Source organism: Chroicocephalus ridibundus, chromosome 1, assembly GCF_963924245.1.
Source record: "Chroicocephalus ridibundus chromosome 1, bChrRid1.1, whole genome shotgun sequence".
NCBI lineage: Eukaryota > Metazoa > Chordata > Aves > Charadriiformes > Laridae > Chroicocephalus > Chroicocephalus ridibundus.
In genome coordinates, this window is record NC_086284.1 from 211122256 (window position 1) to 211136514 (window position 14259).

At 40.2% G+C, this 14259-nt stretch overlaps 1 protein-coding gene across 10 annotated transcripts in view; it reads right to left on the reverse strand.

The window, feature by feature from the left end:
* Window positions 1-5008: 5008 nt before the first annotated feature.
* SEMA3D (semaphorin 3D) overlaps window positions 5009-14259 on the reverse strand; it is a 145952-nt gene continuing 136701 nt past the window's right edge. For all 10 annotated transcript variants that reach the window (XM_063323560.1, XM_063323562.1, XM_063323556.1 and 7 more), the window contains one exon: window positions 5009-8820. In XM_063323560.1, the coding sequence (XP_063179630.1) occupies window positions 8407-8820 (414 nt within the window). In that variant the 3' untranslated portion in view covers window positions 5009-8406. The remainder of the gene's footprint in view (window positions 8821-14259) is intronic.

Consider the following 14259-nt stretch of genomic DNA (forward strand, 5'->3'; position numbering starts at 1 on the left):
ACTGGGAAGGACAGGAGACAGTCACAGTCATTTAGAGACAAAAGTTCTCCTGAGGCAGCCCAAGATGGATGGGCAATCAATTTGGCTTGAGTGTAACTGTAACACACAATGTCAGTGCAGTCTTTAAGGACAAAGATAGTTGCTAATCACCTAGAAATGCATGCATTAAAAAGCTATTATTGAATTTAAAATAATAAGCATAGAGCTGCCTATTGTGTATTGCTTTACATGTATTAATCTAAATCACTGTGAGGCCCATGGCTTCTTTAAGCTGTTTTTGTAGACTCACAGAATCACAGAATCACAGAATGGTAGGGTTGGAAGGGACCTCTGGAGATCATCTAGTCCAACCCCCTGCCAGAGCAGGGTCACCTGTGGCAGGTGTCACAGGAACGCGTCCAGGCGGGTTTGGAACGTCTCCAGAGATGGAGACTCCACCACCTCTCTGGGCAGCCTGTGCCAGGGCTCTGCCACCCTCAAAGGAAAGAAGTTCCTCCTCATGTTTAGGTGGAACTTCATATGTTCGAGTTTGTGCCTGTTACCTCTTGTCCTGTCCCCAGGCACCACTGAAAAGAGCCTGGCCCCATCCTCCTGACACCCACCCTTTAAGTATTTATTAGTGTTGATAAGATCTCCCCTCAGCCATCTTTTTTCCAGACTGAAGAGACCAAAATCCCTCAGCCTTTCTTCATAAGAGAGGTGTTCCAGTCCCCTAATCATCTTGGTAGCCCTTTGCTGTACCCTTTCCAGCAGTTCCCTGTCCCTCTTTAACCGGGGAGCCCAGAACTGGACACAGGACTCCAGGTACGGCCTCACCAAGGCAGAGTAGAGGGGGAGGATGACCTCCCTCCACCTGCTGGCCACACTCTTCTTGATGCACCCCAGGATGCCATTGGCCTTTTTAGCCACGAGGGCACATTGCTGGCTCATGGTCACCCTGTTGTCCACCAGGACTCCCAGGTCTCTTTCAGCTGAGCTGCTCTCCAGCAGGTCAGCCCCCAACCTGTCCTGGTGCACGGGGTTACTTCTCCCCAGGTGCAGCACCCCACACTTGCCTTTATTGAATTTTATAAGCTTCCTCTCTGCCCAGATCTCCAGCCTGTCCAGGTCTCTCTGTATGGCGGCACAGCCTTCCGGTGTGTCAGCCACCCCCCCCCAGCTTTGTGTCATCAGCAGATTTGCTGAGGGTGCACTCTATCCTCCACTCCCTCTGTTGGTCTTAGGCACATCCTCAGCGGAGGGGTGAATCTCAGACTATCCTTACTCAAGTAAGACTTCTGAAGTGAGACACTTTAAACTACTGAACTTTTCATCAGTATCCTTGCCATTTCCATGAAAAGTTGCAGACTTTGTTTCACTGGAATCTCATATTTTACTCTGTAGTTTGACATGGGTTTAAAAAAAGAAGTAAAAACCGAGAATTTGCTGTTTATTATACTACGAACAAAATATACATTTGTTTCAGTTACCTTTCTATGTAAGATTGAAATATTTAGTAAAACAGCAGGCATGGCAAACACATAGCTTATTTAAGCTATACCTCCATTATCATATCAACTCAATGAGCTGCACCATTTACAAATAGATACTCTTATCAAAACGTTTCAGTCTTATTACTCTATAAATAGTTATACTACAGAGTGTAAGTCAGCCTCACTCACAAAGTCAACCTAAGTACCACTCATGCCTTACAAATTAAAAAGAAGGTATATTGCATACAATTCCTGCGCTGGGCTTCTGAAGGAGTGACGAATTTCACCTTAGGAGCAAATATAGTCTTTACTGCTCAAATGTGAAGTATTAATCATAATCCTTACAGCCAGTCCATTCAGTGTGACTTTTCATTTTGGAATTTGGAGACGATATGCTTTTATAATCTTTTTCTTTCTTCCCAGCTAATATACATTCTGGGATAGTCACTGAGAGAGGAGTGGCGATGCATACATCATCAAAAATGAAAAAAATATGTAAATATTTGGAGATAATCTATTTTCCTTTTTCATTTGTATTTTCATAGATCTGTATGCTTTGCATCCAGTTTTTACAGCCAAGACATGTTCACAGGCAGCCTTAAAATGCGATTATTACATGTGATTATTCATTTCTACAGAAAATGTCCTTGAAGGAAGTTACATAAAGTCTCCAAAAGAGGCTGTGAACAACCTCTGATACTGCTTTTTCTTTGTCTTTTTTTGAATACACTTACAACTTTCCCATTTTTTCCTGGTATTTTCACAAAGAGACACTTGAAAGTGCAGGTTTTAAAGTATTTTAAGAAAAAAAAAATATTTTCGTAGTGAAAATATTTTTAATAATCGTATTTTAAAATGAAAATGACAGCATTTTTAAAAGCAAAGCATTTTAAAATATTAAAATAAATTTAGAAAGTGGAAATCTGTAGAATTCTGTGCATGAATTTTTATTCTGTCAAGTGTAGATAACAGACCTGATAACAGATTAGATCTTCTGGATATGTTTATATTGAGAATATTTCAGAAATTAAAAAATATACCTCTTGTAAATCTACCCTCAATTTCATCCTGGGCCAAAAAAAATGGTCTTTATACATCTCAGCATAGTCATTCAACGCATAGGACTTTGCCCCTTGCAAATGTACTATATTGTCTCCATACCAAAAATATCTGCCCAAGCTTTTTGTTCCTCTTAATGCTCTGTCATCTGTTGCACCACCAGAAAGCATCTGGCTTTGGGCATAGCTCCTTTCAGCAGGAGAAGTTACATGAAAAAATGCATAGAACACAAAAAGCAAACCAAAGACACACATACACACAAAATAAACAGAAAAAAACCCACAACAATGTAAAAAACAAAAACAAAACAACAAAAAAATGCCCCCCAAAAAACCAAGCCACCACCAAAAAAAACCTACTCCACCCCCCTCCTCGCCCCCACAAAAATCTCCAAGACAGCCAAAACACTTGTATACCATAAGAGGAATGGAACAGAATATGAAACACCACCAAAACTGAGATGTGTCTGGGCTCTTTAGAAATTTCACAGCCATCTATGGCTGGACAGATTATTTCCTTGGCTTGTACTGTTTGAAACTATTAACCAGCAGTCCATATCAATCACAAAAATCACCTGGAAATGTTCTTCTGTTTTTCACATCACATGGAAAATCTTATGCTTTAAAGCACGAAAGACTTTGATTTTAAATTGGAGAATTATACACAGCAACCACAAAAGCAAAAGGAGAACGGAGAGCTCTAAGTAACGGTCCCAAAAATTTCCTTTGTAAATGAAAACCCCATCTGGTCTCCAATTGACCTCACAGTGTTTGGTTTGCATCTGCAACTGAATGCAAAAGCTAATGGTTAGGGAATTCATCCTCTGAAGGCAGGCTGTGATACTATGACTTTGTAGGGATGTTTATATGTTGAGGAAACACCAGATCTTGAAGTATTCCTCATATAAAACTGGGGTTACCTGACAGACCAGAAAGTCTCAAAGGCAGGAGGCAATGCGCTTAACTGGTGAGGAAGGAAAAAAAAAAAAAAAAAAAACCAACAAAAACAAGCAAATAAAAACTCAGCCTTGCTACAGCTGTCAGACCAGATGTTTCAGCCACACATTGGCAAGAGTTAAACTCAAGATTACAATTTGTTATGTATCCTTACCTGACCAAAAAAGAAAACCAAATACTGGTGTTTCTGACAGATTTTAAGATAACTGCTATTTTAATAAATAGAAATAAAATCTTACAAATCTGCCTTGTAGAATTTATGATTACACTCTTTCCCCATGCCTTCTTTTTTGTTACTGTAATGAACTTATTTTACAAACCTCGAAATCTGGATTACAACTGCAAAGAATGTCACACTTCAGCTAAAGACAGAAGCCTAGTTCAGGGTAATATTAGCAACACTATGGTAAAATGTTACAATAGAGACCATTTAAAGTTTATAAAATGTAACAGAATATATTAGAAAGACACGTGGGCTTAATTTTCCATTCATGTGGGCGTATTTCCTTAGACCTCCACATCTCATCTACAACTGTGTGCAAGAAGAACCATGATTCAGTTCCAGAAGGATTTTTAATCTCTGCTGTCAGTGGAAGCAGAGCTGAACCTTGGCTCTTGAAATCACATTTGCTTTTTGCAAATTAACCTCTGTCAGAAAATTAACAGAAAATAAGATATTTGTATATGCACTTCTATACACATATGCCCATACGACAAAACATTACCAAACTCAATTTCCATTAGTCGCTATTAAATATTGAGACATTATTATGACACATGGGTTCCTTACATGAATAATGAGTAATAATAACAAATAATTATTCATTATATGAAAAGTTAAATGCAGGTCAATATCCATAATTGTTAGATTAAAGGGCTCATAGTCTTTGAACTGTTGGGATCTTCTGATCTCAAAAGCACGTGAACCAGAGGAAATCTGTTGCATCTAACCTTATTACTTCACTATAAGTGACATAAGAACCAGGTCAACAATCTATGTATGAATTGGAAAATATTCAGGTTCTGAGACAGCTCAAGCAATGTAAGTTTAACTGCTTGGAGAGAAAAGTATTTGCTTATGGCATGAACACACATTCACACCTGTTGTTGGAACAGTTTCCAGTAACGGAACTAGTTTATCACAATGAGTGTTAATACTTTATTCCTTTTTCTGCTAATCCCATTTTCTGTTTTATTTTAAGTGACTGCAAGATTGCTACAAAGTTTAGGACCCTGTAGGGCTTTAAAGCTTATGTCAGTTTTCAGCATTTTTATAACTACAGCTCACATTGTGCTGGTTATTCTAAGGATCTGTTTGAAACCACTTCAGTTCAGTCCAACACTGGCCTTTTGCTGAAGCAGGGTCATTGGAAAGGTTTTGTTGACAGAAAAGATAATGTATTAATAATTGGACTCCTGGTTGAATGCATGTGTAAATAAATATCTATTTTGTATCATATGCATTTAGGGATCTGTTTAAAACCTACAGTTTTTGGTGGTGTGGTGGCAGGAGGTGTGGAGGCAACTTTTTCCACTCTGGACCAAAACTTCGTTTAACTTCATTTTTATTGAGCTCTTGAAGGAGGCAAGGCTCAGTTTCATTTTAACTATGAGCCTGTTGTGGCTCATAGTACAGCTCACAGCAGTCCAACTGACCCCCAAATCATTGATTTGAAATTTAATCAGACTTACAAGTTGAGCCTTTAAATTATACAGAACATTAAATTTTTTGAAAAGAGGGAGATCCTCTCCTGTTACCGTTTCTGGGCTAGCTCATCCTCTGAACCCCGCTGGGACTGCAAGCTGTGGAAAGACCCACTGCTCCTCCTGCTCTCACTCCTAGGTTTGTATTGCTGAGTCCTGCCTAACAAAACCCTGTCTTAACTTCTGAAATGAGCCCTGATCTGTCCCTCTCACTCCCTGGTCTCCAAGGTCCTCTGGCTTCCTTGCACGTGTGATACCTGCTGTGCAGGAGGAGTTGGGCTGGCCCTGCCAGCTATGGTGTACATCTTACCCAACGTACCAAAACACAGCCTTTTTATCTATGCAACGTTATTAAATACACTCCCTGGGGTGGCATGAACCCAATATATCACACTGGTTTGGAGGATATTGAATTTATTTCCCATGATGGAACAGGTCTTATACCTCACTTGGGGTTTTACGCTACCACTGTACCCCAGACTGATGAGGTCATTTCTTTGAGAAGAATCTCATTGCAACAATATTTGAAATAAAAGAAATGAAAGTTGTTTTTAAGAGTAATAACATTTTAATTCAACCATTTAAATCTAATGCTCCCAGCACTGAGACCCTTAGTCATCCCAGACTTCTACTAAATTCTGTGTGGGGGGAGTTCATTTGTAGGATACATTCCTCCAATCATATCTAAACATAAATCAGATGATTTAGTTTTCATGGAGGAGAAAAAATACAGAAGAAGGAATTGATCTGCTTGTTTATGAAGTAGGCAAACACATGATGAGGGTTGTCTGAAATGTGATAATTGAAGTAGAGCACCACCACCAGGGAGAAGAGCAGGCCCTTTGTCAGTGCATGCAAATGCAGACCACCTGTTACTCCATAGCCTTGGTGTGGTTCCATTCATTTACTTAATGTCCAAGTCAGACAAATGGGACTTTGTAGACTGATAAAAATCTAATAAAGAATAATTGGGCAGGTTCTGTATGGTGACAGCACAACCTTCCAGCCAAGAATATAGAGTACCCCTGTCTTAGCGTGCTTTATATGTAGTAGTTTAATACCCCCTCATACCTCCTTTAAGTAGTCTTAATTGGCCTTAAAATCAAGGTACCTAAAATGACAAGCCTCTTGTGCAATGACTGACCTATGTTATTTTGCAGCAAAAATGCCAAAAAGTTCTCTGTGTGTTCTCAAAGTACTGTACAACTCATTAGTTCCTTCAGCATTAGTTTCTCTGCTGATTAAAGGTCCTGTGCTGAGAAATTCCCTCCTCCCCACAGACATATTTTATAATATTTAGCACTCAGTGCTTTACACTATCAAAGCATTGTACGCATGCTATCTAATATCTCCTAATTAACTCATACATCTCCTATTAAAAAAGCATCTAAAATCAATGACATATGGTATCGCTGGCTTTTATACAACACATGCAAACTCAGCTTTCAGTTTTTACAAGAAACGTGGGTAAGCTGAGATTCCTTTCTGAAATCTGACGAACACTTTGCCATATCTGACTTTCGACAGAGAGGAAATGAACAACGATGCAAATTGGATCTACACAATTATCGATCTGCGACTGAATGCACACACAAACACCAGCATGGGCAAGGGCGAATCTACAACTTTCAGAGCCAACGTTTTCGGTTCCTTAATGAGGTGCACACCAATTACATGGGTTTCCCACAGACTTTGCTCTCAAGATCTGTAGAATGCATGAGAAACAAGTAAAGTCTGTCGTTTTGGTATCCATCAAAGCTCGCTTCCATGTGAGGAAGTGGCTAATTTGTCATTTCACACTCAAAAAGGCGTGAAAGGCAAAACGGAGGGAGGTTAGATGGAAGAGAGGAAAAGGGGGTTGTGACTCATGAGAAGAGACAGCAGGCCTGATTTGGAGCTTGTGTTTGTTGCTGCATATCAGAAATAAATTCAAAGAAATCACATTGATGAAAAATCGACAAGAATGAGGTCAGTGTTTCTTGCTTATATGGAAAAATTTACACTATTAAAATCATAATAGGAACTAAGGAATAAGGAACACTTTACAAATGAAATCATGGTATATAGCAAATTTCTAACTTACAAGTTTTATTTACACATGGACATCTTTTGTTTTATTTAATTATAATAAAAGTATTAATTCCAACAATGCAAATTTTCAACTTAAAAATACATAAGACCTTTGGGAGAAAATCCCAAAGAACACAAACATCTGAGGAATGTCAGCTCTGTGTGAAGAGCACTGGTCTCAGCCACTAACTATTTTCCCTCATCGTCTTTCATTTATCTTTGTTGTTGTCTTTTATTTTCCTTTTCCTCTGCATAAAACAAAGCTAGCAAAGGGCCAGAGAAACAGTCAGAGTCAAACCTTTGGAGAGATAGGAAAGGTGCAGGCAGGAATATCCTATTTGTTAATAGGATTTGTGCACATACCTCCCACAGACCACTTAGGAAATTTACTCCCAAGCATCTCAGAGGCAGTTTCAATTAGAGTCAACATTTCATTTCAGCAGATGGACTGCAAACTGGTGGCTATTCAAGCACTAATGAGTAACGTTTGATAATTCCCCTCTCTTAAACTATGATTATGCTTTCTCTCTCTCCTTTTTTTTTTTTTTTTTTTTTTTTTACAGGGAGAATGAATGTTGTTTCTAAGCCAATACTTAATCTGATTTTTCGCTAAGCCTCGCTGTGCTTGCAAACCCCACCCATGTGCCTGTAGACAAAACCAATGGGTAAATTAGCAGGTATTTTTGCGGATCTGTCACACATTTCTACCATGCTTTTTATTCAGAAAGATGCCAAAGAACTAGAAGTACATCTTCCCTCCCCTGAAATGTAACCACCTCTGGGGTGGAATGTGGCAGCAAATATTAACCTGGGAACACAGACACTAAATCCTATGTGAAAATTATGCAGGAAGTACAGAACACACCTCATGTAGCCTCAGGCTACCCAGAAATTAGCTAAAAGTGTACATCTTTTCTTTTTAACGAATGCATTGGAAATTATTGCCTGGTGTGTGGTACTCCAATAAGGAACGTCTTGTTTGGTATCAAATCCCATTGTACTGTCTCACACAGATTAATAGTGATGGTGAGTTATCCGATTTCAATAAGAAGCAGTACTAATTCATAGGCAAGATGCACAAAACCAGAACACAGTATTTTTTTTTTTTCATGGAAAATGTCCTTTCTTTAAATAGCATTTACAAACTACGTAGATGGTGGCCTGGCTGGCTCATGGTGCCTTCGGTTTCGCTTTTTTTTCATCTCCTGCACATGCTTCCATTTGGCACCACCTTTGTTCCGCTGCCGCCGTTTCTCCCGGTGCCACATCTGTTCACAGTACTCATCCAGGCTAAAGCTGGGGCTGCTGACGAGCTGGATGTAGTCCTTGTACCTCAGCCGGGACTCCGTCAGCAAATCCCTCACCCGGCCCTCCTCATCCTCAGTTTTCTGAGTGCTTTCCATTTGCCCATTCTCAATGACGTTTAAATTAAGCTTCACGATGGTGTGGACAAAGGTGTGCTCCTGGGCTTTGCAGAAATAGGCTCCTGCATCCTTTCTTTGCAAGCTGCGGATCAGCAACCCGTGCTCTGTTTTGATGATCCTTTCGTCAGCCTTCAGCTGTGGGGTTGGACAAAGAAGAATGATATACGTGAGTTTCATCGGCAAAACCGGAACACGTGGCAGTGCTATACTGAGGTGGAGAAAAGGCTCGGGTGGCACATGTCCCATCCCTGGGCGTGGGAACCCATCCCCAAATGACCCGTCCCTTGGGTGCCAGCACATGATGGGGCACATGCAGCTCAGACAGATACCAGGAGATCCTTCAAATATCTGAGTTCTGCCCTTAACTAAAGCATCTGTATATAGTACTGTAGTGTATATAGCACTGACATATTAGTATTAAAAATATATACGCTGTACCTCTGAAAGGACAGACAGTAACACTCAACACACCAAAATGCAATAAGCTGGAATATGTTCTCCAAGGAAGGGTAGATATTTAGTGCCACAAGTCCCATTCATTTTGTCACTGCTTTTCTTGAGGTATCTGTAATGCATCTAATATAGCAGGGTGCTTATATATATCTGGAGCGCTGAGGCCCTATTACACTGAAAATAAATACTGCTACTGATTTTTAAAGTGAAATGCTGTGATTCTGATCTTCTTCAACTGGGTTTTACAAAAGGAAGTTGATCCTGGCTTTGGCTCATTGAGAAGTGATTAAAAGCACCCAGTGAGGTTAGATGAATACAACCCAGAACAATTCTTTTACCGTTAAAATCTCTGAAGAGTTTGCGGGGGGGGGGGGGGGGCGGGGTGGGGAAGAAGAAAGAAGCAAAGAAAAGAATGAGATTGCAAGTGAGAGCTGAAGTCTGTCAGTGTGGAACTGTGGTTTCATTTACGAATGGAAATACTTCAAAAAATACAGCACGTTCTCACATGTTAAAAATAAGGTGCACCTTAGAGCAATAACACTGTCAGGTGAGTTACGTATCTGGTGATCTGAAAATTATTTCCAAAATAGCCAAAGTCTAAAAAGAAGCATAACCCCTCTCCCAGAAAAAAAAAAAAAAAAAAAAAAAAAAAAAAAAAAAAGAAAACCAGACCAAACCCAACAGGATGGGGCACTGGGCACCTAAGTATTTTTGCAGCTGGGGAACCGAGAAGGTAAGTGATTTGCCAAAGACCATATAAAGATTAGTAGCAGAGGTGGAAGCAGAAAGCAGAGCCCTAACTCCCAGTGTCCAACACCAGCGTTTCCTTTGAAAATGATCCTGGTGTAGTCCAAAGCTGTCACCTCCCAGGCGTGCTGTGTTCTGCTGCCACGCAGAGGCTGCAGCACACAACGGCACCGAAGGACCTGAGCGCCGCTCGCTCAGCCCGCAGCAAAGCCAGGGCCTTAAACACAGCCTCAGCACTGCTGGTGGCATTGTTATAACATAGAAAAACTTCGGGGCAAGGCTGAGTAGTGGGTTTTAAAAGAGGGGGAGTGCGGGCAGAGAGAACCAACACAGAATCTGGAAAATTTCCCAGAGTGCACATCTGACCCTCCAGCAAACTTCAGAGGATGAAGATCAGGGAGGCATAAAGATGACTAAATTAGATTTATTCACAGTGGGTAGCTACACACTGTTTCTTTATGTAAAAAATCTGCACATGATTCCCTCTTCTACTCCATGGGAAAAAATGTATACATACATATGATTCTCCATCTGTTATGATTCTAACTCACTAGTACTTCATCATAATCGGGTCCCTTGGACCAGAGAGATGGATGAGATGACCTCCCAGGGCTTTTAGCTTTCCTCTTTTCTAAGTTTCTGTGATAATGACTTTGGAAGGATTAAATAAGTTTCGAGACCATTTCGAGATCACCAGAAAAAGCAATATAGATATATCTAACACATTCACAGAGAGACAGACTTTGGCTTGCTACTGTATCAGCTGTAACCATCTTCAGTAACACACAGATTAGGTAGGTAGGTAAGTAGCTATGTAGGTAGATGGATAGATATATGGATGGATGGATATTGGCCTGCGTACTACCATTGATATGACTGCAGCAGAGACAAGAAATCAACTGCCACAAAAGCCCGGTCAGAACGTGGCTCTGTCTGCCTGGTTCTGTGGCCAAGTATTTTTTGGCTGCTGCCACCAGTTGACAGTATTGGGTCAACCCTGAGCTTTAGTCTCCTTGTTTGTAAACTGTATATAAGCATGCCTACTTGGCACCAGCAGTGTGAAATCATACTAATTTCAGGAAATTCCTGGAAAATCGATTGTCCTGACAACAGGTGCTACATGAGCACAAGCTACTTTTGATTTACTGCATTGAGTTTAAATCAGAGAAATTATAGTCGAGCCACAAGCACATACACAAAAGATAGCAGGGAGCCAAACTAGAAAAGACCACCTTTCCACCTCCAGAACCATAGGGCAATAGTCCTCAATTTTATCAGCTAGTGACACTTCATTCCAAGAAAATGTACCTTTCTTACAGTAAAAACAGGAGCATAAAATGTATAAATGAATCCACAAATAAGTAGCTGTAGGCAGAAATATGTCTAAGGCAGGTGTTTCCTTGTGGTGCCGTGCTCCACAGAGAGCAAGAAGCAGGAGCAGGGGCCAGGTGGAAGTGCTTGAAGGCTTGGCTGTTGCAATATAACAAGGAAACCCCTCTTTCTTCTGCCCAGGCTTCATGTCAACATGAAAACCCAAGATTGAGAAATTTAGGGAGAGGGATGGGAAGAAGCAGCTAATTTCCAGACATTTGGGTTTCATAAGGCACTATGCAAAGACCAAGTTCCCACATTGTCTGAGTGAAAACAGGATGGATCTCTTTGAGCTCGGGGCTTGATGCAATTGCAGCAGTAGCATCTGCCTATCGGTGGCTCTGCCAGTATTGTAGTCTAGAGCGTCTTGACAGCTGTGTACCTCCTACACTTGGAAGATCTCCAGCTGGCTGTTTCGGCTGGCTGGGCACCAGTCCAAAGAGCCCTCACTAGTGCTTTGCCTATTTTCAGTGAAAGGAAGGCAGAATAATGGCAGATCTAAACTTGAAAAGGTCACTGGACCCCCAAGTCCAGCACCCTGCTACTCATAACTATTTACCATTTCTGTAGCAGCCGTCACTTTCTAGTTGTAAACGTGTTAACTGATGGAGTTGCCCCCCAGTCTGCTTTGGGATACCACAGAGAAAGCTAACAGAGTCTAAATTGGTTGTGTCCCTTAATCCCAGCCCATCATGACTCCTATTTTTAATGAAGCAGTGTTCTTACAGAATGTCCTGTGTTAACCTTGGATATTGATTTACAGTGACTGTCACCTCCTCCTCCTCTGTGCCTTCATTGTTCATTCCTTTCTTATCCTCTGGCAGGACGAAATTATGGCTCTGATTTCACACGTATTGAGCAACACTTCATTACTGTTTTCCCTCCTCACTTCTCTTTTTGGTATCCTGTTTATGTTGTTTTACCCATAGGTTGAGAACTCTTCCTGTCGTTCCTCTCTACTTTTCCCCCCACAGGGCTCTGGAGTTTCATAAACACCTGGCATTTCATTACTTGGTAGTAGATCTTTAACCTTTCACTTGAATGCTTAATGTGCTCTTTGGTTCCTGACCTATAGATGTAAAACATATTTTATTAAATTTTGAGGAGAGTGAAAAGTCTAGTTAGATAAAAGACGTCATTTTGCTTTGGTCAACTGTGGATTCATTGCTCCCCCCACCATGAGATAATCAATAACTCTCTTAAAATATTTGTAAATGTGATTTAACAATTCAGAAGCACAAAGGCTTTAATTCATAAAAGCTTGCTGACATGTGCTTAAATTTGAGCATACAATAAAAATCAAACATGAGAGACATTGTTTTGTTCAATAGGGAACCAATTATAAACCACAAAAATGAAGCAATTGATTATCATTAACTTTCTTTTCTTAGTGGGAGTGGGATCGGATTCTTGACAATATTTTATCAACAAATTGTAGTTTTCATCCTTCATGATAAGCACATAAGTATGCCTAAAATTACATTACCTGAAGTATGGCACATGCCATACATACTGACAACATTTGACAAAGGGAAAAGATCTCCATGCAAATCAAACACTTGAATTTAACAATGGAGGCAAAATAGGCATTGCCAATAACGATTGCAAATCTTTAAACAATCATTAAGTTGGAAAACAACCAAGGATTTGAAAGTACTGTGGCACCAGGTTAGGTCAATGCCTTTTGTCCTTTGCTAATGATGTGTTTAGATAGCTCCCTCTTTACAAATAATTCACATGTCAACTCTTTCACAGTTAAAACACTGCACCTGTCTGGGAGAAGAAAGTGGCTTCAAAGCCTGCCTTCCCTCATTAATCAACATGTGAAAAAATGTTAGAGGTAAAGCTGGACTAATCATGGGTTAGCTGCAAGCCCTGAACAAATTGAGACGGAGAGGAAGGAAAATAAGGAACATTTGCAGAGCATTCACATTTGTCTTTGTTTTTCTATTGTTTTCTTCTTCATCCTCATCATTTGACTGGAAATAAAGATCACTCTGGGTTTTTTTGGCATTATTGTTACACATGACTTTGTTTCTCTTGTACTGGGAAAATAATCATTTAACTTCAACACAGCTGTAGAGTTAATTTCTCTCTTTTTTTTCCTTTTTCTTTTTTAACATCTTTTTTTATTTACCAAGAAGCCACGGGAAAAATGAAGAATGTGTTGCTGGTACAATGTCATTATGGAAACGCATGATTCCTATTATTTTCAAGGTGAAGCTAACTTCTTATTCTGAGACTAAATTTTAAAGTCCTATCTCCCCCCAGTATATCTGAATCAAAGCAGAAATCTTACGTACTATAACTCAGTTCAGCGTTACTTCTTTTTTTTTTTTTCCCCAGGAAACTGTCAAAAATATTAGTCTTATTTAAGAACCTCAAGGTATTAGAGGGAAAAAAAAAGGCAATGAGTCATATAATAAAATAAAAGAGTGGGAGCATGAGAGTTATAAGTATTCCCTAGGCTGCAGAATGAATCTCTTCTATTTCTCTCACTCTCTTGATCTCTTTCTCATTGACCTAATGATTCAAACTCTGAACTACACTCCTCTAACAGAAAGCACTACTGGAAATTCAGTCCTTGGTGTGTGTCCGTTTCCTTACTCAGCTCTCATCCAGCCTTAGGTTTCATGACTGGCACTTAATCTATGACTTTTTTTCACAAGATGCTGCTGTTTGCAACAAAGAAAATTGACATCATGATGCAAAAATCTCCAGACGCAAAACGATACGGAAACTTATGTGTTGGACAAACTGAAAAATGTCTTCTCAGTCTGGCTAAAATGTGGAATGGAAACATCTCTTTGCTCCGATGGGGAAGCTAGGTCACAATCTTCTGGCAAGATGTCCTGTCCAAGAGCAGGTCAAACTCTTTTGCCTACCAAACCATCAGATGGTCATTAAGCTGGGTCCATCAGAAAAACGCAGCTCAGGGCTGTGGGGCAGGAATATGAAAGGGTGAGAACCGCTGAAGAAGAAACTGGAACATCCTCCTGCCTT